The sequence below is a fragment of the Varanus komodoensis genome, unplaced genomic scaffold (assembly GCF_004798865.1).
Source record: "Varanus komodoensis strain SLA01 unplaced genomic scaffold, ASM479886v1 scaffold71, whole genome shotgun sequence".
Classification (NCBI taxonomy): domain Eukaryota; kingdom Metazoa; phylum Chordata; class Lepidosauria; order Squamata; family Varanidae; genus Varanus; species Varanus komodoensis.
The window spans coordinates 1,955,227-1,981,174 of NW_025336360.1; the positions used below are offsets into that span (position 1 = coordinate 1,955,227).

At 50.9% G+C, this 25,948-nt stretch overlaps 1 protein-coding gene across 5 annotated transcripts; it reads left to right on the forward strand.

Moving 5' to 3' along the window:
- Positions 1 to 1,744: 1,744 nt before the first annotated feature.
- On the forward strand, positions 1,745 to 11,739 carry LOC123034725 (phospholipase A2 crotoxin basic chain CBa2-like). 5 transcript variants are annotated; one of them, XM_044452318.1, is made up of 7 exons: positions 1,745 to 1,936; positions 3,291 to 3,410; positions 5,516 to 5,572; positions 7,086 to 7,222; positions 8,450 to 8,594; positions 10,049 to 10,149; positions 11,082 to 11,739. In XM_044452318.1, exons 5-7 carry the CDS (start codon positions 8,491 to 8,493, stop codon positions 11,222 to 11,224), a joined length of 348 nt encoding a protein of 115 aa, XP_044308253.1. In that variant the 5' UTR covers positions 1,745 to 1,936; positions 3,291 to 3,410; positions 5,516 to 5,572; positions 7,086 to 7,222; positions 8,450 to 8,490; the 3' UTR covers positions 11,225 to 11,739. The 5 variants fall into 5 exon arrangements, with proteins under 5 accessions (XP_044308253.1, XP_044308249.1, XP_044308251.1 ...); XM_044452314.1 differs by lacking the exon at positions 7,086 to 7,222 and having other exon boundaries at positions 1,747 to 1,936; XM_044452316.1 differs by lacking the exon at positions 7,086 to 7,222 and having other exon boundaries at positions 1,747 to 1,846.
- The last annotated feature ends 14,209 nt before the right edge of the window (positions 11,740 to 25,948 follow it).

Sequence of the window (25,948 nt, forward strand, 5' to 3'; positions counted from 1 at the left end):
ACCAAGTCCTCCAGCCAAGATGCGATTCCAGGTGGCGGTTTGCCTTCCGGTGTTGTAGTAATTAGGGCTTTCGCTGTTGAAAGGGGATCCATTCAACCCCCAAGACTCAGGTAGATCATTAAGAAGAATGCTGGTATCTGTAAATAGTAAGCAACTTTCCATCACAACGTTTTGACACAGTGGTCAGCTCTGAGGAAGAGCCCCATCCCTTCACCCCACCCTGAAAGGGAGACCAAAAATGCAGGTGTTGATCTCTATCAACAAAACGCCTTTAGCCCTTTACCAGGAGAAGGTCTCCTGTACAGCTCCTGGCGCTTGCTGCCCGTTCCAGCATGCTCCGCTTTACGATAAGGACAGTTCCCTGTTGCTGAGAAAATGTTGCTGTGGGGATTGCATTTCAGGGGGAACGGAGACATCCAAGGGGGTTGACAGGGCCTGTCAGCATCCCTGCTTATCAAAAATCCCAGTGTGGTGTCCCTGCGGATCCCGGTTCCCCTACACCATGGCACTAGGCAGAAAGTTTCTGCGTGGAGTCAGAAGCATGAGTACTTGCGACACTGGAGCCTTCTGGGAGAAGGAGCTCCTACGGCCCCAGAGATGAAGGGCAGGTTCCTCATTCGATGGGGAAAGAACTGCCTGGGGAGTTTTTGACATGGCAGACCAGCTGAGGAGAAAACTCGCTATTCCAGATGGTTAGAGGAACAGGAAACGGGGCTCCCCCTTCCTCTCTATAAAACTTTCCAGGCAGCTTTAGGTAGCTGTGGTCACATCCTGAAGTGTGGAGAGGAGAGCTGTAAAGTGCCCGGACTGTCTGTCAAAAGGACGGTTGTACTTTCAACTTCGAAGAAGATTTATGAGCCTGAAAGAAGTAAGTGCTACCCCAAGAAAGAGGGAGCGTGCGCGAGAAAAGGATTCCCTGTTTATCGTTAAGTCAAAAAGCCTTTTTGTTTGGTTGCAAGAGGCTACTTACATCAAAATGAGTTTTTAAAATCAAGCAGTGGAATTCTTTAGCCTGTACAGCAATGCAAGGTATTTTATTTCTTCTTCCTCCTCCTCCTCCTCCTCCTCCTCCGCCTCCTCCTCTTGAAGAAAGACAGAAAAAAGGAACCTCTTAGAGTGCATGTTTTTCCTAAGCTTCCCATGGGTTTGTACCTGGAACTGATGTACCTGTGTGAGAGAAGGAAAATTACTGTCACTAAGCAGAAGAACGATGGATTGCTAAAGACCAGAGGAAAAGACCCTTATAAGGCCAAAGGCCAGAGTAAGGAGCCGTATAAAGAGATTTGTAAATAGGAAGTAGAAGAAAATAGGCAGGTTTAAATTGGGTACTGATGTAAACAAACAAAGGTGGGCGAATAGCATATGGTGTGGCTGAGTTTGAACACAAGAGAAATGGCAGAATAGTGCTTCTCTCGTACATCGAAGTCCTGAAGAGCACAAGAGAGGCGAGGCTGGGGGCATTGGCTGAACGATGACATTTGCAGAAGACGGTGGGTAATCGGTTGCCTTGAACAGCTGGCCAGCCTGTATAAGGGAGAAGGAGATAATGAGCTTGGAAGAAGGGTTGGTCTTCCTATCACATCCTCCCAGAAGTTTTAGGAGATAAGTGGTCACCAGGCAAGACTGTTACAAGGGCAAGACGACCTATTGAACTCTTAGGAAGTAGTGCGCACGCTTAATAGGTTCATGACTAATAACTGACACGCCCCTCATAGGCAATGGGCTCATTAGCATGAACACGGGATGCGTGAGCGGGAGGGGGAACATACCGAGGAGCAGCATGATGGAGGCGGACGGGGAAGATTGCGACCCCCAGTAACCCAGCCGGTGGGAGAAGAGAGGCAGGGTCTGTGAGCCGGGAAAAGGGAGGACAGGGCAAGGCCTTTTGTGGACACGGCGCGCTGCCTGTGTGGTGGGCACCCGCTCTTGCAAGAACGTATGAAACTATTGCTGCTTGTCACTTTGCCTCCCGTATCGTCTCTGCTTGGGATTTAATTTCATCCCTAACACCTGCAAATCTTTCAATTTCCATTGCATTCAGTTTCTCATTTTTTCAGCTTAAGTTTAATTCAGCCACTTCTCCACCCATGTACACATTTTGTTTGTTAACTTCTTCGTAGAAGATCACGTGCCTTTTCATGCACAATTCTTCTAGCAAATGCCGTTTGTGTGGCTGCTTCCTTTTGGCTAATGCACAGTTTTTGCAAGCCGGCTCCGCATGATAATGCGCTTCCTTGCATCATGTTCATTCCTGTGAGTGTTTTGCTGGTCATTTTTCTGTAGCGTATGGATTTTTCCGTTCCCTCCATGCATGCACTTTCGTCTGCATTATTTTAAATGGTGTGCTGCAGCGCAGGGACTCAGGCGATCTGGGTTCTAGTCCCCGCTCAGCCATGGAGCCCACTGGGTGACTTTGGGCCAGTCACAGACTCTCAGCCCAACCTACTTCACAGGGTTGTTGTTGTGAGGATACGACTGAGCAGAGGAGAATTAGGTAAGCTGCCTTGAGTTCCTTGGTGGGATATAAATTGAAGGAATGGATGAATGAATAATTGACTTTAAAAGGAGGTGTGCTTCATGCCTTTGTTTAAATTTGTCCTTTCCCGGAATCACTTGTGCCAATTATTCTTATATTGCATTTATATCCCAACTTCTTTCCTCTCGCAAGGAGCCCAGAGAGGCACACACAGCCCTGCCCCACTCCATTTTATCCTCACAACAACCCTGTGAGGTGGGTTTGGATGAGAATGACTGGCTGGCCAAAAGCTTTCCGCTGAGTCTCATGGCTGAGTGGGGACTAGAACCTGGATCTCCCAAGTCTTCGATCCAATACCATCCTGGCCTCCGGAACGCCAACAAGGAGAAGAATGAACAGTGTTATCTCCAACGTGCGACCGGAATAACAGCAGGCATCCCCTGGCGTGCCGCAGAGGGTCACTGGATGCTGCTCAGTGCGGTAGATTGCCTTGCAGGAAGAGGTGAGGGGGCTCAGACTCCTCCACCCCGTTTCCAGGGGACCCTCCAGCAGCCTTCTTTGCTGCCTTTTCCTGGGTTCAAAGGCATGGTCGGCATGGGGCAAGACACTTGCTCCCACCAGCTCCACTGTTCGGAGCTCTAACTGGGCACCACCTGCTGTGTCCTGCCGACAGTTCTCTGCACTGGAATGTTTTGCCACTGAAAGGAATCAGTGCGTCATCACAAATGAAGGAACGGGGTTGAAATCCCCAGATAATTCACAATGCCTTCTCACTGTCCTCTTCTTTCACTCCACTTCCCCCATTCTTCGCTAGGTAGGGGCCAGGAGGAGAAAGGTGCTCACAACGGGTGGCCTCTCCCCAGTCTGCCTCTTCTCCTCCTTTTAAGAGCGAGCCAGCAAGCCAGCTGTGTTTCTCTTAGCCGAACCTGCACAGGTAAGCAACTGCGCTCTTTTCCTTTTGAAATAACTTCATATGCTTGGCTCGTCCTGGGTTCACACCATTCCCTCACACCCGCATTATCCAATTGACAATGAATTTTCAACATGCTCTTCACGTCGGAGTCCCGGGAAATTAACATATTTCAGCAGCAGAAATATTTCCTCCAGGAGACCAGAAACCTAAAGTCGCCATGTGCCCAGCCTAGTCTTTCCCACCCTCCTGCATTCCTGATGTGCTGGATTCCAGGTCCCACATCCCAGTTGGCTGGGGATGAATGGACTCCCAGGCACCATGTTGCCAATCCCTGCATATCCTTTCCTCTGTGTGGACCTTTTGCATTTCCCATGCCTGATCATGAGAGCTTTTTCACGTGATCCAGTCCACTGGGCAGCCCAATGGCCAGAATTTAGTCCAAACAGAAAGTTTGCCCAGGTGGAAAGTTTGCCCGAGATTTGACTTCCTGCACAAAGGCAGGGCTTGCAGAGCCAGGTTCTTCCATCGCAATGCCTGCATTCTTCCGGGTATTAGAGCTAAAGCTTGTTTTCTCCATATCCACATTTGCAACAATTCTTTTTCCTCCTCTGGAGCGTCATAAAAAGTACCCGTGTCCCCCTGTTCATGCTCCCCAGAAGCAATTTCTGGATGCTGTGACAGCATTGAAACCCACAGCATCCGGGATTCTCCCCGTCTGGAATGGCTGCATCTTTAATGCCACGGTACTCATAGGTTCTGGGATTCTACCCTGGTCTGCTTGCCTACCGTGCATTAAGTGCATTTCTGACATTTTGCCCATCTGACTCCTTCATGCCAGATCGGCTAGGGCTAGCAGGCCAAGAGTACATTTGCCGAAAATTATCCCGTTTGCATTTGGATCCAAATGCATGGCATTCGGCAGTTTTGAACTACCCTGTTTCCCCAAAAATAAGACCTAACCGGAAAATATAAGCCCTGGCATGATTTTTCAGGATGCTGGTAATATAAGCCCTGCCCCCAAAATAAGCCCCAGTTCAGATCGTCAGCCAGACAGGTGCATTTAGTCCATCCATTGCAACACAATTCGGGGCTTGGAGTGTCATGACGATGTCCCAGAAGATGAGATGACTGCATTTGAATAAAGGTAGATTTTTGTACGTGAATAAACGAATACAGTGGTACCTTGGCTCATGAACTTAATCCATTCCAGGACTCTGGTCATGACCCAAATTGGTCATGAGCCAAGTTAAATTTCCCCATAAGGTTCAATGTAAATAAAATTAATCCGTTCTGCAGCTATTTTTTTTAACCTGAAAAATGTGAAGCAAAGTGACAAAGAACAACAAAGATCGCGCCATCTCCCCCCCACACCCTACAGCATGACCACGATCGCGCCCGACATCCCAGCGTGCGGGGGGGGGCAGAGATGGGCACGATTGCAGGCGCACCGGGGGCGGGAGAGGGAGACGGGCGCAATCGCGGGCACACTGGGGTGGGGGGGACGGGCACGATCATGCTGGCGGGGGATGGCCAAGCTCGCGCTTGCACTCGTGCAGGAAAGCCGGTTGTGATCTCAGCCCTCCAGCACGATCACGACCATCTCCCCACTTGGAGCTGTGGAGATGGCCACAATCGTGGTCGTCACCCAGTGCGGAGTTTGCAACCGGAGTCAAAATTTTTATGAAATTTTTGTTTGCAACCTGCTTTGGTCGTGACCTGAGGCATTTGTGAGCTGAGGGACCACTGCAAATGTAGATCGTTGTGCATGAAAAAACAAGACAGCCCTTGAAAATGAACCCTAGTGAGTCTTTTGGAGCAAAAACTGACACAAGACCTGGCCTTATTTTCGGGGAAACACAGAAGTATCACACCAGCTACTCGGGGCATGGGAGGGCGGTTGCATCTCCGAGCCCCGTCCAAGCACTTGCCGTATCTCTGAACTTGGAAGGCGGACCTGTTTGCTTACCTTGTTTTCTTGGCAGCTGTTCTCTGGGTGTGCTTTTCAAAAGCCGTAACATCTTCTGCTTTTATTGCGTGGACTTTAACACTTGATTTTGACAACGTGGGACCCAAAGGGGGGGTATCCATCATGGGAGCCACGCATATGTGCTCATTCTCTTCTCCAGGTGCTTAGCAGCGGAAGATGAAGCTCCTTCGTGGCCTGATTGTCCTCCTGGCTTGTGGTGAGTAAAATCAAGAAACACAAGACCCAGCCTGCAGTTGGTCGACAGTTAATTTAGGAATCTCACCCTTGCAAAATGTAGTGATGGCCGCAGGCCTAGGAAGGAATGGACACATTTATGGAAAAGGAAATTACTGTCCATCAGTAATTGCCAGAAAAGAGCCAAGTGGCCAGATAGTCTGCAGGAAACAGTCCTCTACTGGAAGGAACCTTCTATCCAAAGGGCTTCTAGTCAACCCTTAAAGAACCCTAAGAAAGAGAAGGAAGCAGCCCTGAAGTTGCGCTTCAGTGATCATTGTCATTGCTATTAAATGGCATTTAGTCCTGCCGTTTTTCCTCTTGAGAGGGATGAAAGGTGGCTGTTGGGGAGGAAGGAGGGAGTTACTCTTGGTGCTTATTTCAGGCCAGGGAGGCATGGACTTGGCAGATGGGGAGCATGGGCCCCAGGAAACGGGCCCCGCGACGGGAGAGGAGGAGAAGCTTGTCTCAAGGCTGCCCTCTCCAGGTGCTCAGGCAGACCTGGGGAATGGCCAGGTCCTGCAACTCACGGCTGTGGGGCAGGAACGCAGGGGCCAGAAGGGTTTGGGTAATCCTTGAGCCCGAGGCGCATCGGGGGCAGAGGGACAAGCCCACTCGAGGGGCAGCCTGTGGCCAAGGGACCGGTCCACCCCCAGAAGGGCCCTTCCAGAGCAGTTGCTCAAAAAGAGGCTTCTCAGATAGCGCTCTAGCTTGGGTCCAGGGAACTGCTCTGCACATGCTCAGGGGCTCTTTCTTTGCTGGGTATGCTTTACTGGATATAAATCGGAGCATAAAGAGCTTTTGCCAGCTCTGCCATTTTGAAAGTGCAAAGGGAAAGCCCAGCTCCTGACACTGGATCACCTAGTACGCCTCCACTCCATTTATTTGTTTAACGCAGTTATACCCCATCCTATAAATAAAAGCCTCAGAACGGCCCAACAACCAAGGCACAGCATAATATCTATGAAAAAAAACCCCACTAAAATAAAAATTAAGTCTAAAAATAATGGGAAAATTAAAGGGGTTTGGTCTGGTGCCGAAAAGAATAAAGTCTCCTCACGGCAACAACCCTGTGAGGTAGGCTGGGCCGAGCGGGAGGAAAGTCACCCATGGCCAGGTCGAGACCAGAACTCGGCTCTCCCAGGTGCCCGGCTCAGCATTCAACCACCGCACCACGCTGGACGGCGGAGGGAACAGTCATCGGGGGCCCCAGGCTCCTCCCCTTCTGGCCCCCTCCAGGCCCCCTTTACCCCCCTCTCAAGGTCCACTTTCTGGCCTCTGCGAAGTGGCTGCTGTGGGGGACGGAACTGGAGCACAGACCCTCAACTCCAGGCTTGGGGCTCGGTTTCCAGGCTTGTATTTGGGGATCCCAGAGGTGTCTGCAGCCCTTCCACACTTGGGCGAGATTTCGCTTTCTTTTAACAGTAATTATTTCGAACACTATACCTGAGCATATCCAAACCGGATGCAAATCTCCTTCTTCTTTTTTGACAAAGCATCTCCCCCCTTTTTGGGGTAATGGATCAGTACCTTGGCCTTGCTCCAGTTGTGCAAGAATCTGACTTGCTGGAAAGGCTGCAAGGATCTCTTCTCCGTCATCCTGGAGTACAGGACACAGAATAATGGGCTCAAGGTACAACCAAGCCAGATTCCTGCTAGATATCAGGGGAAAATTCCTGACTGTTAGAGCAGTAAAACGATGGAGTCAATGAGCAAGGGAGGCCACGGGCTGTCCCACCCTGGAGCCGTTCAAGATGCGACAGAACAGCCATCTGAGAAGGATGGTTTAACTTGGTGTCCTGCAAAGAGCAGGACTTTGGACCTGATGGTCTTCTTGCTCCTTCCCACTCTATTATCCCTTGATTCTATTGTTCTTTTCTGGGTAAACACTGGCACAGATTTGTTTATTTGAAAGACTCTTATGCAGCTTTTTGTGCCAAAGGTGTTCAAGCAAGATTACATAAAACATCCGGACATATAAATGCAACTCCAGAGATAAAAGACAGACGTGTTATGACAGGCTAAAATAAAATAGCAAAGACACCCAACAACCCTACGTTTGCCTTTAGCCAACACCTGAGAACTAACAAGGTAGGTGCCCCGGAAGAAAGCTGCTCCGCTGCAGCACCATGGAGAGAGTGCCCTAAATTTGCTGGCCTTCACCACCCACTTAACCTCGAAGGTAGAAGAGCGGCAGATTCACATGGAAGGAGACAAGCTTGTAGAGATTTGGGAGAATGACCCTAAGGGTGGACGAGAGACAAGATCATAGCTCCTCTTCCATCAAAGATGTCCAGGCTCTGCTGTCTTGCTCCAGAGTAAACATGCATGCAATTGCTCTGCAAGGGATTCATGCTGTTGAATCTTATGTTTTATGGCTGGTCTATGAACAAACCCAGCTCAGAAGCCATCCAGCCCACTTGGCCTGTGGGAAATGGAGAAAAGCTTCCACGGCACCCATGGTGATGAGGTTCTTCACCCAGAGAGAATGAGGCTGCCCCGGTAGCTTGTTGTTAGTCGCAAAGTCGTGCCCAACCCAACACAACCCCATGGACAACCTTCCTCCAGGCTGTCCTGTCCTCCACCATCCCAAAGAGTCCACCCAAGCCCACACCCACTGCCCCAGTGACCCCATCCAGCCACCTCATCCTCTGCGTCCCCTTCTCCTTTTGCCTTCCATCGTTCCCAGCATCAGGGTCTCCTCCAGCGAGTCCTTCCTGCTGATTTGGTGGCCAAAGTATTTGAGTTTCATCTTCAGCATCTGACCTTCTAAAGAGCAGTCGGGGTTGATTTCCTTTAAGATTGACTGGTTTGATCTCTTTGCAGCCCCGGTATCTAATACGTGGTAATTTTTTCCTAGGTGTTTTGGGAGCACAAGGCAGCCTCCTAGAATTTAGAAAGATGATCAAAAAACTCACCGGCAAAAGTGCCTTCCCACACTACACCATGTATGGGTGCTACTGTGGATTGGGTGGCCACGGACAGCCACGGGACGCCACGGACAGGTAAAGGGCTTTGAACTTCATTGCAGAGCAGTTCCGTTCTGGGAAGGCGCTGGTTTTGTGGGCTCATCTGGTCCAGGGGTGGCATTACCGAGTTGTCGAGTTATGGGTATGTTGAGGATGTCCCAGAATGCCCCCGGTCCTCCTTAGGAACGTCACAGGATGGCTGTGGGGTTTGAGATTGCAAGTTCGGAAGCAGGAAGCCAACGGCTCTCCAAACCAAAGTGAATACGTGCTCCGGGTCATTATTACTGTCGCAAAGGAGTGGATTTCCCCTGCTCCATTCCTTCACTGTGTACAAGCGAGCGAGCGAGCGAGCATGGCTCTGCACACATTTTTAATGCACTAGCGCCGGCATGCAGCCTGACAGGGCAAGTGCCCGTGTCTCTGAGGGCCCACTGTGTGGCAGTATTTTTTAACCACTTGGCGAGGCCCAGAACTGTGCCTGGACGCCCCTCCAAAGCAGCTGCCCTGCGTCCCCACAGGCCCAGAGGCACCGGCGGAAGCGCTGCAGTGGCCTGGCGCAGTGCCTCTCCATTCCGCACGGGGGGAGGAAAACGTGACCGCGGCCCCAGCGGCTGAGCCCCATGCCAGGGACGCTCCGGCATGCAGGTGCCGAACTGCGGGGAGGCTGCTCTTTCCCGCTTTGCACCTGGCCCAGCCCCGCAAGGGAAACATGAGGCCGGTGAGCCCGGAAGTGGCTGACTGCTTTCCTCAAACGTCCCGCTGTGTCATGCGGAGGGACGCTGCCCTTCCAGCAAGGCTCAGGTGGGGCCAGGGAAAAGGGGTGGGGCCAGGGAAAGGGGCGTGGCCATCGGGGAAGGTGCAGGACTGGGCTGGGACCCCACAAAGAGCAGGTGCGGCCCTCGGCGCTGAGGTTCTCTCTAAAAACCCAGCCCACCCAAGCCTGGTACCCTCCAGATAGGCTGGGCTATGATGCTCGTGCTGCCTGGGGATGATGGGAATTACAGTCCAACACACCCGGGGCACACCAGCTCATGAGGAGTAAGCCTGAGAGAGCACCTGAGGAGAGCGGGGACCCACATGGAGTGAAGTTTCTTTAAACGAAATCGCTGCAGGGAACCGTTTGACGCAATTCCCCGAGCTGCAGAGCGAGGCTGTCCTGCGGAACCGCCCCTGGGGTGAGCGCGTGTCTCCGGCTACTGGGAAAGGGCTGTTTGCACCAGCAGCCACCTGCGTTGCTCCGGTATTTGGTCAGACAGCTCTTGGAGCAGCACAGCATCCTGCAGGGCAGGTCGGGTGCCTGGCTGGAGGCAGTCCCGGTTCCAAACAGCCTTTAGGACCTTTAGTGCTGGAGTGGGGCGGGGCAGTCATTCGTGGGGTCAAGATCCTAAATGGGGCTCACCCGTCTCATGCCTCAGAGGACATATTTGCTCTGAGGCACGATCCCCGGCATGGGGCCACGTGCTGAAGCAGAGTTCTCCTGCGCCCCACAGCTGCTGCTTCGCCCACGACTGCTGCTACGAGAAGCTGCGCAAATGCAGAACCAAGACGGACAGGTACAGATTCAGCATCACGGACGGAGTCGTCACGTGCGGTGAGTCCCCCTGGGTGGCCCGAAAGAGCTGGCAGACTCCCGCGGAGGCCGCATTTGGGTGACGTTCGCCCGCGCTAAATGACTCGCGTTTCTATTGCATTGATTCCGAATCTGTCCAATCAAACTGTCCCCTGGTTAAATTACCGTCAGTTAAAAAACTGAAATTCCTTAGAATGGTTGTAGATATGAAATGCAACCAAAATGCAGTATAATGCCTGGGAGCAAAACCATAGAAACACAGAAGCAGAGCGCGTCAGGCGGGGTCTCCCAGGTCATCTAGTCTGACCCCGGACTCCAGCCGGCTCTGCTCACGACATGCCCTCCACATGTCTGTCTAGCAGGTCTTTGCCTGGTGCCAAGGAGTTAACCATGTACGTGCCAAGTGAAATGTGTGTGTGCGGGGGGGGGGGAGGGTTATTCCACAAGTGGGGTGCCAGGAAGGCCTTGTCCCAGCCGCCCTAGCAGCCTTCAGCAGGGGCACCCAGAGCAGCGTGCCTGAGGATGGTCTAAGGTCCCAGCAGGGACATGCGGCAGGAGGAAGGCCTGTAGATGAAGACAGAAGCAAACGGACACGCGATGCCATACGGTGCCACAGCAGGGAAGCCGGAGGCCAGCTGAGGGGCGTGTGCCTCAGTCCCGGCCTTGCTGCCCCAGGTGGGCTCCCAGCAGCTTCCGGTCCCCCATTCTGATGTCTCTTGTTATGCTCCTGTGTCCTTATGCCAGACTTGGATCGGATAGCCCTTTCAATAGAGGACCGTCCTCAGTAAAGTAGGGCACATGGCCACCCTAGACGCTGCCTGGGAGACCAGAGTTTGACTCAAAGGTCAGCCCAGCCTACCTGGCAAGGTGGTGGCGAAGAGGCGGGGAAGAACCGCAGGTGCCTTTGAGGAAGGGCGGGGAAAGTGTGATCCGCTTCCCTCTTCTTTCCGCAGGCGGAGGGACCTGGTGCGAGCAGCAGATCTGCGCCTGTGACAAGGCAGCGGCGGCCTGTCTCCGAGGCAGCCTGAGCTCCTACAATGCCAAGTACCGCTTTTACTCCGACAAACTATGCGCAGAACCATCGCGGAAGTGCTGAGCCGAGCGCCGGCGTGTCCAAGGGGGCAGGAAGACTCCTGCTCCAGAATGAAATAAAGCCCCCTTTTCCTTTCCTTTCCACTGAAATGCACTAAATTCGCCATTATGTTTATGTTATGATAGAGAAGAAAAACTGACGATCCACACGGTCATCGAAGAGGAAAGTTAGAAGGGGACAAGGAGGCCATCCAGCCCAGCCCCTGCTTGGTGCAGGATCCAGAATGCACGTGACATAAACACAGGCTCATATTTTGCCTTCGACCTCATATTCATTGCAACTGCCCAATAATTTCTTTGATAACCATCCAGTCAACTTTATTCTCCTCAGCTGCACCTTTGAGTGACCCACTGATTAGTTTCAGCTGATCTCTGTTCCCATCACTTTCCCCCATAAACCATGGCATCCTGTTTCCACCTTAATCTGCTCAAGTGGTCTCATGAAATACATATTTTGATGCATTTTGGTTAAAATACTCATTTCTAGGAAAAATAATTTGACAGAGTATGCAGTGATGACAAAATTAACTAATTATGTAAACAGAAGACCGATGGAAGAATTTAATGACAAATGGAAATTCTATTATACCCAGTAAAATTAATATGATTTTTTAAAGCTCTTTTAAAAGTTGTTGATTTATAATTGATTTGAAGTGAATGGAAAATTTGTTGGCATACAGAACAATAATCCCCCCTTTTCTAAGCTTCCATGGAGTATTGAATGACAGAAAGATAGACATTTCTGGTCTCTTTGAAATTTGTAGGCTTGAATGTATTGGTTATAGTTGTTCAAAATTCCTTAGCAATTTTATTTTCCTTTTTTTCCTGTATTCTATTTATGTTAAAAACAATATATATATTAAAAATACTCATTTCTAAATACGTTGTGATCCATATATTTTGGAGGTGAGAAGTATGTTGGAACATTATGGAATCCATGTTGCAAACTGCCTGTCAGTTTCTGAAGTGTGGATCAGATCCATTTGGACCAGACTCCACAAAGAAAAAACTTTGCACATGCTCAGAAGAACCCTCACTGAGTCATCAAAGGATCGGGCAGGGCTTTTGCTGTTCTCACTGTTACCCTTGGATGGGGGTGGAGAAAGAGCAGCAACAGCAGAAAGTGGGAAACGGAGTTTTGACAGATCCCATCAACATTCTGGTTCCCTTTCAAGGGAGGGTTTGACAGGGCGTAGCCACCACTTTCTTGAGAGATGCTAAGCTCAGGTGTGGCTCTGGCTGCAGCCCTCCTGTTCCTTCATGGTGGGAAGTTCCAGGTTGCCCATCAAAGGAGGGCTGCAAGCCAGATATTCTTCTCTTGTGTCCTGGCCTCAAGCTTTTTTCGCTCCTCCTTCCCACCCTTCTTCCCCACCTGCCTTCCCCCAGCTACCTCCCAGAACTTCACAGCCTCCTCTGGAGGAAACCCAATTGCCGCTGCAGAGGATTCACTCCCCCCCCCACACCCCCCACCCCAGCGGTGCCAGACTCGACCCAGCGAGTCCCGGCAGCCTGTGACAACTACAGAGCAAAATAATTCATTTCAGATCTCATGCCAGCATAAACAGCCCAATTATTCCAGGGAAGTGAATGGCAATCAAGAAACCGGCTGACTTCGAAGGGAAGGACAGCTTGTCCTAGACCCTATGGGAGAGCGTGGGACTGGGACTCAGGTGATCTAGGATCCAAGTCCCCGCTCGACCACGGAGCCAGCTGGGTGGCTTTGGGCCAGTCACAGACTCTCAGCCCAGCCGGCCTCGCAGGGTGGTTGTTGTCAGATAAGACTGAGAACAGGAGGAGGAAAATGATATAAGCCATTTTGAGTTTGGCAGAAAAAAGCAGGATATAAATTTAATAAATACATGCATGCATTTCAAGAAGAAGAGATGCCTCCAGCACTGGCCACCCTGTCCATGCAAGACGCTGTGTTCTTCCAAAGGAGGGAGGGGGGCACAGGCAGCTCTTTGCCTGAACCCAAACAGAAATGGGAAGTCCCTTCTGCTGCCGGGAAAAGCTCCATTTGGGATCCAGACAGTCAGTACAATGAGCTGAGGGGCCAAGCGACACCGCGGCCGGGTTCAGAGCGCACAACAAGCTGTGGTGCGGTTTTTCACCATGGTTGGTCTTGCATGGTCTTTGAATCCACTTGTGGTATTTTGCCATGGCAGGTTTGGTCTTCTGAAGCCACAGTAAGAGACCCGGGTTGCTCTGTGGCTTCTTTGTGCTGCCATGGCTTGTTGCGTTTTCTGAACCCAGGATCATGGTTCCCGAGGCCCGGTATGCAACTGCGCAATGGCAGGAAGCATCCGCATGCAGAACGGTGAGCAAGGAGCAGGCGAAGGAGGCAGGAGAGACACACCCCAAGGCTGCATTTCAGGTGGGGCTGCTGCTGCGACGCACGCCGACGGGGGGCTTGCAGGTGTCCCAGCCACCAGGACGCTGGAGAGTCTCTGAGTCCCAAGTTCCAGTGTAAACCGGTCGCCCTTTTCCCAAACCGTGAGTTCGACATGACTTGAAGGCCTGGCCACTTTTTGCAAATAGAAAAGAAGGGACAGGGCGATGCGGCAGAGTCCCGCTCTGCAGGAAGAAGGTCCCGAGCCAGTTCCTGGCACCCCCGGGTGGCATGAGGGGGGAACCCGGGAGACCCCTTGCTGCCAGCCCGTGTTCTCAGTGCTGGGCTGGAAGGACCAAGGAAAAGCTGCTCATGTTCCCAAGGATGCTTGAAAGTTGCCTCTTTGAGCCCCTCCAGTCTTCACGCTGGAATCTCATCTCTTCCCACCACCAAGCAGCCACCCCCACCCCCAGGTCTTTCAGTGCCTATGGACGCCAGTGCAAAGGGTCATTCCTTCTCCAACCATATACAGTTAAGCCTGAAAGAAAAGCTTCCGCTAATGCCAGTGGAAGCCACTTCTGCCCAACAGAAAGGCCAGGCAGGCAGCGCTGGAGCGTGAACTGCAGTGCCGGCTCAGCGAAGGAGGAGGACCCTCCCGTGGCGCCGGAGGTGCACAAAATGCTGCCTGGTCCGGGGAAGGCGGGCTGTTCTCGCCCTCACCCATCAGACCAGCACCCAGAGTGGTCACCCCGTGAAGCGGCCGCAGGAGGTCCAGGACGGGCCAAAGGAAGGCCGTCTTCTTCACACAGCTCAGAGTCCAACTCTGGACGCTGCTTCCACACGGTGCTGCGAAGGCCGCCACCTTGGGGGACTTAAAAGAGGTCTGCCAGATCCTTGGAGGAGGCGGCTACCTGTGGCTATAAGCCCTGGTGATCCCACACTTGCCCCGGGGTGCCTGCGTGCCCCTGTTGCTGGGGAACATGGGTGGGAGGGTGGCTTGTGGGTGCCCTGTGGGCAGCTGGTCAGCACAGCGAGGACAGAATGCTGGGCCACTTGGTCCCTGGGTCCCATCCAGCAGGACGCTCTCTCTGTTCTTATGTTCTTTTAAGCTGCATTGCAAAATTGGGAGCAATTTTCCTCCAGGAGTGAGGAGAAAGGGAAGGTGGGGAAGGAACAGTGAGATCACCTTTCCTTCTGCGAATTTCAGATGAATCCCAGTAATTATTTCTCAGTGCGCTCAGATGGAAGTATAGGAGCATTTCCAGCCGTTATGCAGGTTTGGGGCCCAGGTCGTGTGAGTGCCTAGCGATGCACCTGGACGGGTGGGTGGGGCAGGAATGCAGGGGGCACCATGCATTCCCTCCGGCTCAGACCTGCATCTGAGCAGAAGACGGCCTGCCATGGGCGTTGAGGTTGCTCTTCTCCTTGAGCATTCTCAAATTAGAGAGCTGCCACTGCAGCCCCCACTGGCATGAGCTCCGGGGCGGCATATGACGGGCTGTAAACGCCTACAGCTATAAATCCACCCGGACGGACCTTCAGGACTTGGAAGCAGCCTCTGCCTGAAAGGTTTCAGCTCCGGGAGCTCTGCCAACCTTAACAAGGTTTTCTCAGGGCTTTCCTCTTCTCTCCCGCTGGGATCCACACTCACGCCTGTGTCGGTCAGCTCACGCAAGCACCCTCATGCCGGTCACGGATTTATTCTTCATGTGCCATGATAAGAAGCCCTCTTGAGATGCCACCGTGTCCCTTCTGTGCCTGTAGAGTTGGTTCTTGATCCTCTGGCCTGCTCCGGACAAACAGAATCTGCTGAAAAGATTGAGCTGAAATGGCCACATTTTGAGCTGAAATGGCCACGTGGCTTGTGTGCTGGGGATCATGACCCCCTTTGAACTGTTCTTTAGTCCTGCAAGGCGCGCTCTGACACCGACTGGGGTGCTGGGGAGCTGCAAGGAATTTTCCTTCTAATCTAGACTCATTTCCAAAAAAATACATTGGAAGAATGAACCAATGTCAGCTGAAAGATATGACAAAACCTCTGGAACATACTTAGTGCATTTCTATCCCATCTCTGCTTCAGGGAAGCCAAGGAGTACGGCTCTGCCCCTCCCACTGAATCTTAACAACAATCCTGCGAGGTAGGTTGGGCTGAGATAGTGACTGGTCCATGGTTGCCACCACGTGAGTTTCATTTTTATTGAAACTTGGGTTCCTGCAGTTCTCGTTCTTCTGTGTGATGTCCTCCAGATGCTTGAACTACAATTCCTATCAATCCCAGACAGCATGATCAATGGACATATGGGAAGGCTACTCCAAACTTTACACAACATTGGCTGGTTAGATATCAAATGTTTGTGCTAAGTATCAAATATTCACCAAAGACCCTCTGAAGAGCTGAAGAATATTTGGCATCAAAGTTTAGAGAAGAGGATTTTGAGGAGAATTGTGTGGGTCAGAGCTGTGTTATTGATAAAATATGATACACCTTTAATTAAACTTTTCCTCTTCTGACTTGGATGATAGATTCTGCAGGGAATGGAATCACAAAATGGCAGCCCCGCGTCCGGTTCTTCTCTACCTGCAACATGCAGTGCAGCGCAGCACAATGTCCTGTGGCTTCTCCTTGAGAAAAACTGTGGCTCAGTGGTGAGACCCACGCCTCACGCGCATAAGGTCACGGGTTCCTTCCAAGCCCCCGCCAATCCATGGCTGGAAAGATGTCTGCCGAAGGAAAGATGACTCCGGAGCTGGCCACCCCCAGAACCGGCTGCCTGCGCCGTCTCCTCACTCAGCCTCATCAAGGGCCAGCCCTGCCACCTGAGAAGCCCTGCCTAGCCATTCCGTCAATGATCACACCTCGTGGCTGCAGCTGGAGGCCGAAGTGTGCAATCCGCCAGCTGGTCCAGTCTCCCCGGCATAAAGGAACCGTGCCAGGCGTCCTCACCCTTGGACCAGGAGGTCACTGAGGGCTCTGGGGGGATCTTTGAGGGTGCCTGGAATGAAGAACCTCCTCCCACTGCCAACGCTGCTCACCTCGTGTAGGGTCAGCGACCTTCCCCCTTTTCTGTGGAGCTGGATTGAAATGATGCCATGCAGTCCAAACTGGGGAAGAATAAGCCCCTAGAGATCTTCCTGTGTGCCGTGTGCATTCAGGAGAGGAACCTGGGCAGCTCACATACCCAGCAGCAACATCTCAGGTCTCTGGAGGAGAAACAATGGTGCGCTTGAGAGGTAACGCCGGGGACAGCAGCTCTGGGCATTTTTCAGAGCAGCCGGGCAGCTGCCATCTGCAGGAGCTCCAGACCCCTGGCTGCAGCCTCTTTGCTCCAGCCAGTAAGGAAGCAGGAACAAGGCTTCCAAGTGTAACTTATCTTTGTGCCATTTTAGCACAGGCCAGCCTTTCCCAGCCTGGAGACTACCGGATGTGTTGGATTACAGCTCCCAGAATCCCTGACCATTGATCACACTGGCTGGGGTTGAGAGGAGAAGTAGTTGGAACATCTGGAGGACAGCCCATTTAATGAGGTTAGACGGGGAGAAAATCCTGTGTGTTTTAGCCCAACACATCTGGAGAGCAAAAGATTGGAGGAGGCTGACATAGAGGAAGTCAGAAATCAAGGGGGAAAAAGAAGCTAGATATTTCTGTCCTTTTCCTCAAGGGAGGGCTTCGAACTTCACACTAGCATCTTAAACTTGAACTCTTCTCTGCAAAATGTCTTGCATTATGAGTCCAAATCTTCCCGGTGGATTTCAGCTGGCAGATCTCTGGGGAAGGCACAATGCGCTTTGAAAATCAAATTCGACGGAACTTCCTCTTGGGTAGCAGTGCCCGGAGTCGGCCGTGCTGAGCTTCATAAACTGGGCAGGGGTGCTTTATCTACCGCTGTTCATGGGGGTTTGGGTGAAGAACAGGAGAACTTCCGAAGAGCCTCTGGATCAGGCCAACGTCTACCTCAGCCAGCCAACCGCTCAAGGAAAACCCACAAGGAGGATACGAGTGCAGCACCATGCACCTCCCCATGTTCCCCAGCATGTACCAGCTCTGCTGAAGGACCCGGAGCAGCGGGAGGCCTTCTCCACCAAGAATTTGTGCAGTCCCTTTAAAGCCACCCGAGCTGGGGGGCGTCCGCCATGCAAACCAAGATTAAGCCCTTCCTCCTTTCTTATCCTGAATCTCCCACGGATCAAAATCACGGGATGACCCCAGGTTCAAGTGATACAGGAAAGGGAGAACAATAGCTCCTTCCCCCCTTTTTCTACACCATGTTTTATTTGGACCCCTCTGTGATTCCTCCTCCATTCCCACCTTTGTTCCAAGCGAAACCTCCCCAGCTGTTGCAGCTTCTCCTCACAAGGGAGGTGCTGCAGCCTGCCCCTGGACCATTTCGGCTGTCCTCAGCACCTCTTCCCACTCAGCAACGTCCTGTGTCAGGTGCAGTGACAAGAACTGCCCACAATATTCTCCGCGTAGAGAGAAGAGCAAGAGATATTCTTGCAAGGAAAGAAAACCAAAGAAAGCTTCAGTATTCAAAGACAGCTACAGGAAGGTACAATGCCAGAGTTTCTTTGTGCTCCACTTGTAGATTCCCACAGACACACCTGGTGGGCAACTGGGAGGGACGCGCTGGCTGGATTCAGGAGGCACCTTAACTGGCAGTCATGGCCTGAGTACAGATTAAGGGTGGATTGTTGCTAAACCATGGGTTGGTGTTGAACCATGGATTACTGCATAATGTCTGAACCCAGCTGAGATAACCACAAACAACCCATGAAGGGAACCCATGGTTTGTTGTTGGGTTGTACACTGTGGGTTGTTCACTATTTATTTAAAGTTTTTATATGTCATCCAATACCACAGTCTCTGGATGGCTTACAAAAAAAACAAAACAAAACAGAAAAACAGAAAAACAACAACATACCAAACAAACACACTGCATCCAACCTTTAATGAGAAAATCAAAGGTAAAACTAATTAAATATTAAAATGAGATAAAACTATGGTTTATCTCAGCTGGGGTCACACAGCACAATAACCCATGGGTCAGAGCCAAGCCAGGCTCAGTCATCTTTGAGTGTGAGCTACAGTGTTGGCTGAACTGAGCCATCTTCTGGTTATTTTAGGACTGTCTTCATCTCTCACCCTCTGGAGAAATTTCCAACCAAGATGCACTCCAGTAAGCATGTTCTCCCTCTATGTCTTCTAGATGTTTCTGCTGCTCATGGGAAGGAAGAGGACCGTGGAAGGATGGTTATGGATATGGCTAAAATAAACGCAAGCCAGTTTTGGTCCTGTGGTTGCTATTGTGGAGTAGAGGAGATCGAGAACGGAGAACCCAAGGATTATATTGATGTGCAAGCTGGTCATTTCTTGCTTTTTAGTTCGATGCTCTGAATCAGACGTGTGTGTGAAATTATGGAGAACATTTCCATGCTGCCATGAGCGAAAGCTCTCAGGGTCAGCATCCAGGCAGCTGACTAACAGACAGGGGCACCAGGATCCAGGCAACTGGGGTGGGACACAAGGGTCAGTCCAAAGCACAGCCAAACAGTCCAAGGTCTGAGCAGGGAGTTGAAGCGCAAGGCAGAGACTTTTCAAGAGGCAGGTGTGTTCCAACAAGCTGGGAGTCAGGAGACCGAAGAGACAAGCAGAGGGGGGCAGGTACCTTGAGGGCTGGAGCAGGAGAAGGAGCAAGCCAGGGCCAGGAGGCCAGGCAGGAGCAGGAGCAGGGTCATGGGCAGAGTTCCAGGAGCAAAGGCCAAGAGTCCACTAACCACGAGCGCTTCAGCAACCTGGAAGACCTCCACTGCCAAGGCAGCTTCTGCGGGGAAGAGCCAGTTCTTTCTGCAGGGTTCCCAGGTGGAGCTCATGAGAGCCCTGGCAGCTGCAGTAGATTGGGGTAGTGATCCTGCAACTACCAGGGCTGCCATGCTGGTCCTTGGCCAGCAGAGGGAGCCCCAAGCTGCCTGGGGTCTTGACATCAGCTGGTTTACAAGGCATAGCTTCCAACCCCAAAATGCGACAACAGCGTAACACTCAGTCGACACCATGGGTTTAAAACAAAGCCATGACCAAGGGAAAAACCCACAGCAGTGCTGAGCTCTAGCACAATTTTTAAAACGGGAGGGCTAAAATGCCTGGGAAGTAAAAAGGGTGTCTGCCGGTGCCCGAAGGACCACAAGGTAGAGCCACGAGGGCCTCTCTAGGAAGGGCATTCCGTGCCTGGGGTCCAGCATGGAAAGGCCTTCTCCAGAGGCCCACCTGCCCTCGTCTAGGGGGTGCCCCAGAGGCGGATCTCTGGGTCTGGACAGGTATATAGCCAAGGAGGCACCACTCCGGGAAACCAGGTTCCAAGCTATTTAGTGAGGTTAATTCCAGCACTCAGAATTTGGCCTGGAAATGGCCTGGAAGTCCCAGAAGGCCATCAAGCGTTGGAGTAACACGATCATATTGGCCAGTCCTGACTGATAATCTCACTGCCTTATTTTGGGCCAACGGAAGCCCCTGGACCACTTTCAAGGTAGTCCCGAATATCATGTGTTGCAGTGATCCAGAAGAGAGGATACTTGGGCGTGAGCAACCGCAGCTGAACAATCATTGTCCACACAGAAAGAGTGATAGGTAGATTGAGCTGTTGCAAAGAGGACCAGGAGCGCAGGATTCCCCCCCCCCCCCGCCACACACACACACACACACACACACACACACCAGCATCCCTAGATCTCAGAAGGCAGGGAGGCAAGGTTTAAGCCAGTGGCAGGGGAGGATGGGAGCTGTGGTGCCAGATGGAGCATCGGTCCCAATGTGAACTTACCCCTATTCTATAATCATCACCTGACATTCTTTTCAAAGTGCCTCCTCTAAGAAAAACTCGGAGAAGTCCAAGGAGAGGGCCTTCACGGTGGTGGCCCCCGGCTGTAGAACTCTGTCCCAATTAGGACCCTCCTGACGCCAAGAATGTCAACTTTCAGCATCAACCCTAAGGCTCGGTATCATGCCGGCACTTTTCCATCTCCAATGGCTATTTCCAGGAGCAATTCAAAGTGTTGCCATCAGACTTGGGACAAGGTTACATGAAGGACCATCTTCCATCTATAGGTGGGATCTTAAGTAGGGCTTCAGCAGTCTTTCCCCAAGAGCTCACCAAATGGAACTGGGGGGAGGGGGGGCTTCCAAGAAGAGGGCTTTTTCTGCGGTGGCATCGCAGCTGAGGAATGAGTTCCCAAGGGAGCCTCTTCCTGGTGCCATGTGAACATCTTGCCTTCACGGGCATTGTAGTCCTCAGTTTCTGCTGTTCTGAATCTGTTTGGTGCAACCCCATGGCCTCCTGGCATGGTCTGGGGGGGAGGGTGAACAGGTTCCTTCACAGCCCCAGCATGGGACTGCAGCCGGCATGGACGAAAGTGCACCAGCTACCTCTCCGAGGTCGTAAACCAACCTTGGGAATTGTCAGAATCCCGGAACCTCAATTTGAGAAGAGGGAATAAAACTCAGGTTCGTGGGAAAGACCAAGCGTCCAGACCATCTGAGGCTTTACTGTTTTACCCCAAGGTTCCCACGGTACTCACGATAATGCATTACCGGACAGGCAGAGGTGAATTCTGCTGCAAAGCTTCAGTGCCATTACAGGGCATTTATAGGTACACAGGTACAGGGCAATTGGTGACAGGATGCAGAGATAACAATAAGATTCTGAGGTCATCACATACAGAACAGATAAAGAAATGTCAGTCAATCATACAGAGACAATAAGATTACAATATTTCTAATTGTCTGTATTGACACTTTAGTTGAGTAACTTGAACCAGCTCAGACCCTTATCTCAACTGTAAACATTCTGCATGATCAGGGCACATGAAGCCCTCTGGGCTATCAAAAGATTATTGTAAACTGAATTCCAACAATGACTATTTACAATGGATATTTGGGCTAAAATGGCCTGTCTACTGTAGCCCACAGCTAAAGGTGAGAGGAAGGAGCGGGGGAATGCCATTTTAAACAGTGCCAGCTTGGTTTTGAGAAGGAAGACAGGATTTGATCCCACAATTCAAAAGCACACAAAAGTAATGCTTTTCAGACAGTATTTACCCAAATTTTTCCAATAGGAGCAAGAAAAGGGCCAGGCCGGGCCAGGCCTCCTCCTCTCCACTTCCACTGCGTTTCCTCCAGACGGCCCAAGGCGGCTGCCGAGACCAAATCCATGGTGCCAGGCGGAGTAGAGAAGGCCACTGCGGGACCACGCTCTCCGAGCACGTCAGCTTCTTTGGAAGCATCCACTCTTTGAACTGCAGCCTTACTGTATTTTAAATCTTGCATCATGCTTTTTTGTTTTCTCTTTTCATTTCACACTTTTTTTCAGTTTTGATAATATATTTATCCTTGGATATTTTATGGTTTTAGGGATTCTGGTCTGCTCAGGGAGGGCTCAGCCATGGAGCAGTACTGAAATTTAATAAAACCATGATGGTTTCACCGCTCACCCTGAGCCAACAAAACACTAACATTAGTTACATGTGGGACCATTTCCCGCCCCAGGCAAAAGTGCCCTGGGCAGAGAAAATGCAGCACTGGAGAGGAATTTGCTCTGGCTGAGGCCTTTCCCCAGCAGGTTTCTGTCAACCTAAGAATAGCTTTCAGCTCTCAGCAAGTACATGTAATTTAAGGTTTAATCCTTTCTGAGGCTGTGCAAAACAAGAAAATCTGCATGACAATGTTTGTCCCATTGATCTTTTCTCTGCATAACAATAGTTTAGCCTATTTACTTTTAAAAAATCGGAGCTTTCTTTCAATGGATTGTATTTCTGTTTGCTGGAAGTTTTAGCTGAGAGTCCTTTGTAGCGACCTATTATTTGAGGTATGAAAGTACTCCATAGAATGATTCCTATGGCGATTCTGGATTACCCCATAATGTAGAAACATAGAAACACAGAAACAGCGTGAGTCAGAAGGGGCCTCCCGGACCATCTAGTCTGACCCCAGCTCCGGCCAGCTCCACTCATGACATGCCCACCATGTGCATGTCCATGTAGACTGCATGTTTACACAGAATAAAGTCGTACAGCACTGCATGCTATCTGAAGCATGCTGGTAGCTGCAGAATTTGTATTTGCCCAAATATGCATAGGATTGCACCCTAAAGCACTATATTTTATATGTAACTCGTATTATGTTTTCTTACTGTATTGCAGGCTTTTAATCTTTGGCGAGTGTTTTAGTATAGTGTGTGTGAAATAATGTACATAATATTTTATTACAGTACAGAAATGTAAGGAAAGGATAGCTGTAGTCTTCAAAAAAACCCAGATCATCCTTTTCTTACCTGTTGTTGGGAGTCGCAAAGTCATGTCCAACCCATCACGACCCCGTGGACAACACTCCTCCAGGCCTCCCTGTCCTCCACCATCCCCCGGAGTCCACCCAACCCCACACCCACCGCCCCAGTGCCCCATCCAGCCACCTCATCCTCTGCCGTCCCCTCCTTCTTTTGCCGTCTATTGTTCCCAGCATCAGGCTCTTCTCCAGGGAGTCCTTCCTTCTCATTAGGTGGCCAAAGTATTTGAGTTTCATCTTCACTGTCTGCCCTTCTAAAGAGCAGTTTTACTTACCTGGTCAAGGTGCAAAAGGACCCCCTTTCCTTGTCTTCCTTCTTCCGATAGCTGCTGCCAGATTCTGAACTGCTGCTATGAGTCTCTAAAGAATTCCAGGTGCGACACCAAAACAAGCAGTTACACCTACACCTACGACGGCCAAATCGTTGAATGCCGTGAGTCTGCACCTTCTTCAACTAAAGCATTTCTTTAAAAGTCTGGTTGCATCTTCTGCCCTGTAAAATACATGGGCATCCCTATATGACGCCATTCCGCTTATCCTGGTTCAGGCTCAGAAACTTGCTCTGCCACATTTCCATGGGGGAGACGGGGCTACGGCAGGGACCCGTCGGCTAGCGCCAGTCCCGTCCGTGCCCTTTCCCTCCACAGTCCTTGGCATGCACGTCTGCAGTAGATTTTATAGTGAGCGTTGTGGATTTTCCCCAGCAAGGTAACCTATGAATGAGCACGTGCCATGTTTTTAAAGCACTTGAAATTTTAAAAAGGTGTATAAATAGGAAGGTGATCCAAGTAAGGCTACTGTTAGAAGGCTGAGAGGTGAGAATTTACCGTTTAGACACCAGACCACTTCCACAAGCTGAATCAGAATGCCTGGTGCGAAGGAGAAAACTGAAAGCGAGGAGGCCATTGAATAGACGAGCAGTACCCAAACTGGGATCAACTTGCTCCTAGATTTCAGACACCGGGCGGGGGGTGGGGCTACTCTGTTCTCCAGAGAGTAGTCAGTGCCGATGAAGACAATGAGTTTTATTTTCCCTGGCAGTTTATCTGGCCTTTAAAAAAAAGAAAAGAGGTTGCCTCCCACCTAGCTGTAGACCATGGCTGGGTTCAGACAATGCAATAACCCACAGTGGGGGTTGAGTGTGCGTTGTCATTAAACCATGGGTTGTTGTTGAAACATGGGTTGTCATATTGCTTGAGCCTAACTGCACTAACAAACCATGGTTTGTCAGCTGGGAACAGCCCATGAAAAGAACCCGTGGTTTGTTATTGGCTTGTGAACCGAGGGTTGTTTGTTCTTAATAAATCATACTTTGTAAACATGACTGGGTTCAGACAGAACAATAACCCATGTTTCAACAAGAACAATTGTGTGGTCACTTTTGCTAATCCACTGATAGTGAGAAATCTCTGCTAACTGCCCCAAAATTTATCACGAAATTCCACATTACCATCTGCCTACTTAGGGGTAAAGTAACCCACATAGACCTGTACATCACAGGCACCGGGTGGAAACCCCATTACATGCAGTGATGTAGCCTTCCCAATTCCCCGTCCTGGCTGGGAATGACGGGAATTACAGTCCAATGCATCTGGAGAGCTCCAAGTTGGGGTAGGCCTCCTTTGGGGGGAGGGTTCTTGTCCTGGTGCGTGGCCCCTTCACCTTTGGGAAGAGAAGTGCACCAAGATGTGTTCTTTTTAATGACAGTGTCTTAATCTGTCCTAACTCCTCCCTTTCTCTTCCTGGGCTCTCCCTCTCTCTCAACAGATACAGTGAACAGTGCCTTGTGGTGTGAATCTAATATATGCATCTGTGAGAGATTTTATTCCATTTGCCTCATGGATTCCCATGGTTTATTTGATAAAGATTTTATTCCCTCTGGGGAGAGGGACTGCCCAGGAATTGCCCCCAATAAATGCTCCATCAGCTAAGAGTTCTCCTGCCTTGCCTGGACCAGACGTCTTGAGAGCTTTGCCCTCGCAAGTGTGCTAGACCCCGGAATGCATAAAGGACCGGGATGGGAAGACCCTCCATCTGTCCTCACGGGGCAGATGGGACAACGGTTCCCAGAGTGCAGCATCTGTCCTCAAAAGAGCAAAGTCCTCACTGACTTCTCTGCTCCATTTTGCTACTTGTTGCCACCTTGAACTTTAAAGACAATACCCCTAAATGACTCTTTAAAAGTTAAAGATGGGTTTTGCTTACAACACTCTGCGTCTGTGTGAACTTAATGCTCTTTTACAATGAAATACAGGAACTACTTGGAATTTCTTAAAAAGAAACAAGCACTTTCTTCCTCAGTGTTCATGCCAGGAATATTGTAACTTTATGGATCACTGGTGACGCTAGCCATATGCCAAGCTGGTGGGGTGCGTCACCTCTGCTAGGCTGGAGAAGCCAGACCTGAGGCCAGATGGGTGACCACGTGTGGCAGCGGAGCAGGGGCTGGTCTCAATGGCCTCACGGGCCCCGACCCTTCCCATTCTATTCTATGCCGACTCCAGGTGTTTTTATTCTGAAGAGGCTATGCTGGAAAGAGACCTAATACGATGCCATGCCTGGAACGCTGGGCAGGGGCTGGGGCACTCCAGGTTCGGTCCCCCACGCAACCATGAAGCTACTATGTATTTCGGGCCTTCTACCCACCTTCAGACTAGCCAAACCTCACAGGGTTGTTGTGAGGATAAAATGAAGAGGACGACGACTGGGAAAGCGGCTTCGGGTTCCTTGCAGGACGCCAGGGTAGTGGATGGACTGATTCACAGGCTTTCCATCCAGCGCAGCAGCCTGGTTATTTTAGGGTGCCCTTCCGTGGCCCACACCCTCAACGCACACGAGCTGCTGAACGCGGAGCTTTACGAGCATCCCGTGCCCAGAACAAGGTGCGGCAGCTGGGGGTTTTTTTTAAAACCCAACTGTGTTTTTCCTCCTGCTCTGCCGCCCCTTTCCTGTCGTGACACGCCTTTCAGATTCTCTAGGTATGGTCAGTGTGCCTTACTTCTTATCTGCAAGCCACTGTGAGAACTCTTTGGCTGAAGGTGAAAAACTGCTATAACAAATACTTAACAATG

What these genes read in the sequence shown, in the direction of transcription:
- LOC123034725 (XM_044452314.1), top strand. Translation starts at nt 5,533, where the DNA reads ATGAAGCTCCTTCGTGGCCTGATTGTCCTCCTGGCTTGTG. An exon ending in GATTGTCCTCCTGGCTTGTG is followed by an intron (nt 5,573 to 8,449) that starts GTGAGTAAAATC and finishes ATTTTTTCCTAG; the next exon opens with GTGTTTTGGGAGCACAAGGC. An exon ending in GGACGGAGTCGTCACGTGCG is followed by an intron (nt 10,150 to 11,081) that starts GTGAGTCCCCCT and finishes TTCTTTCCGCAG; the next exon opens with GCGGAGGGACCTGGTGCGAG.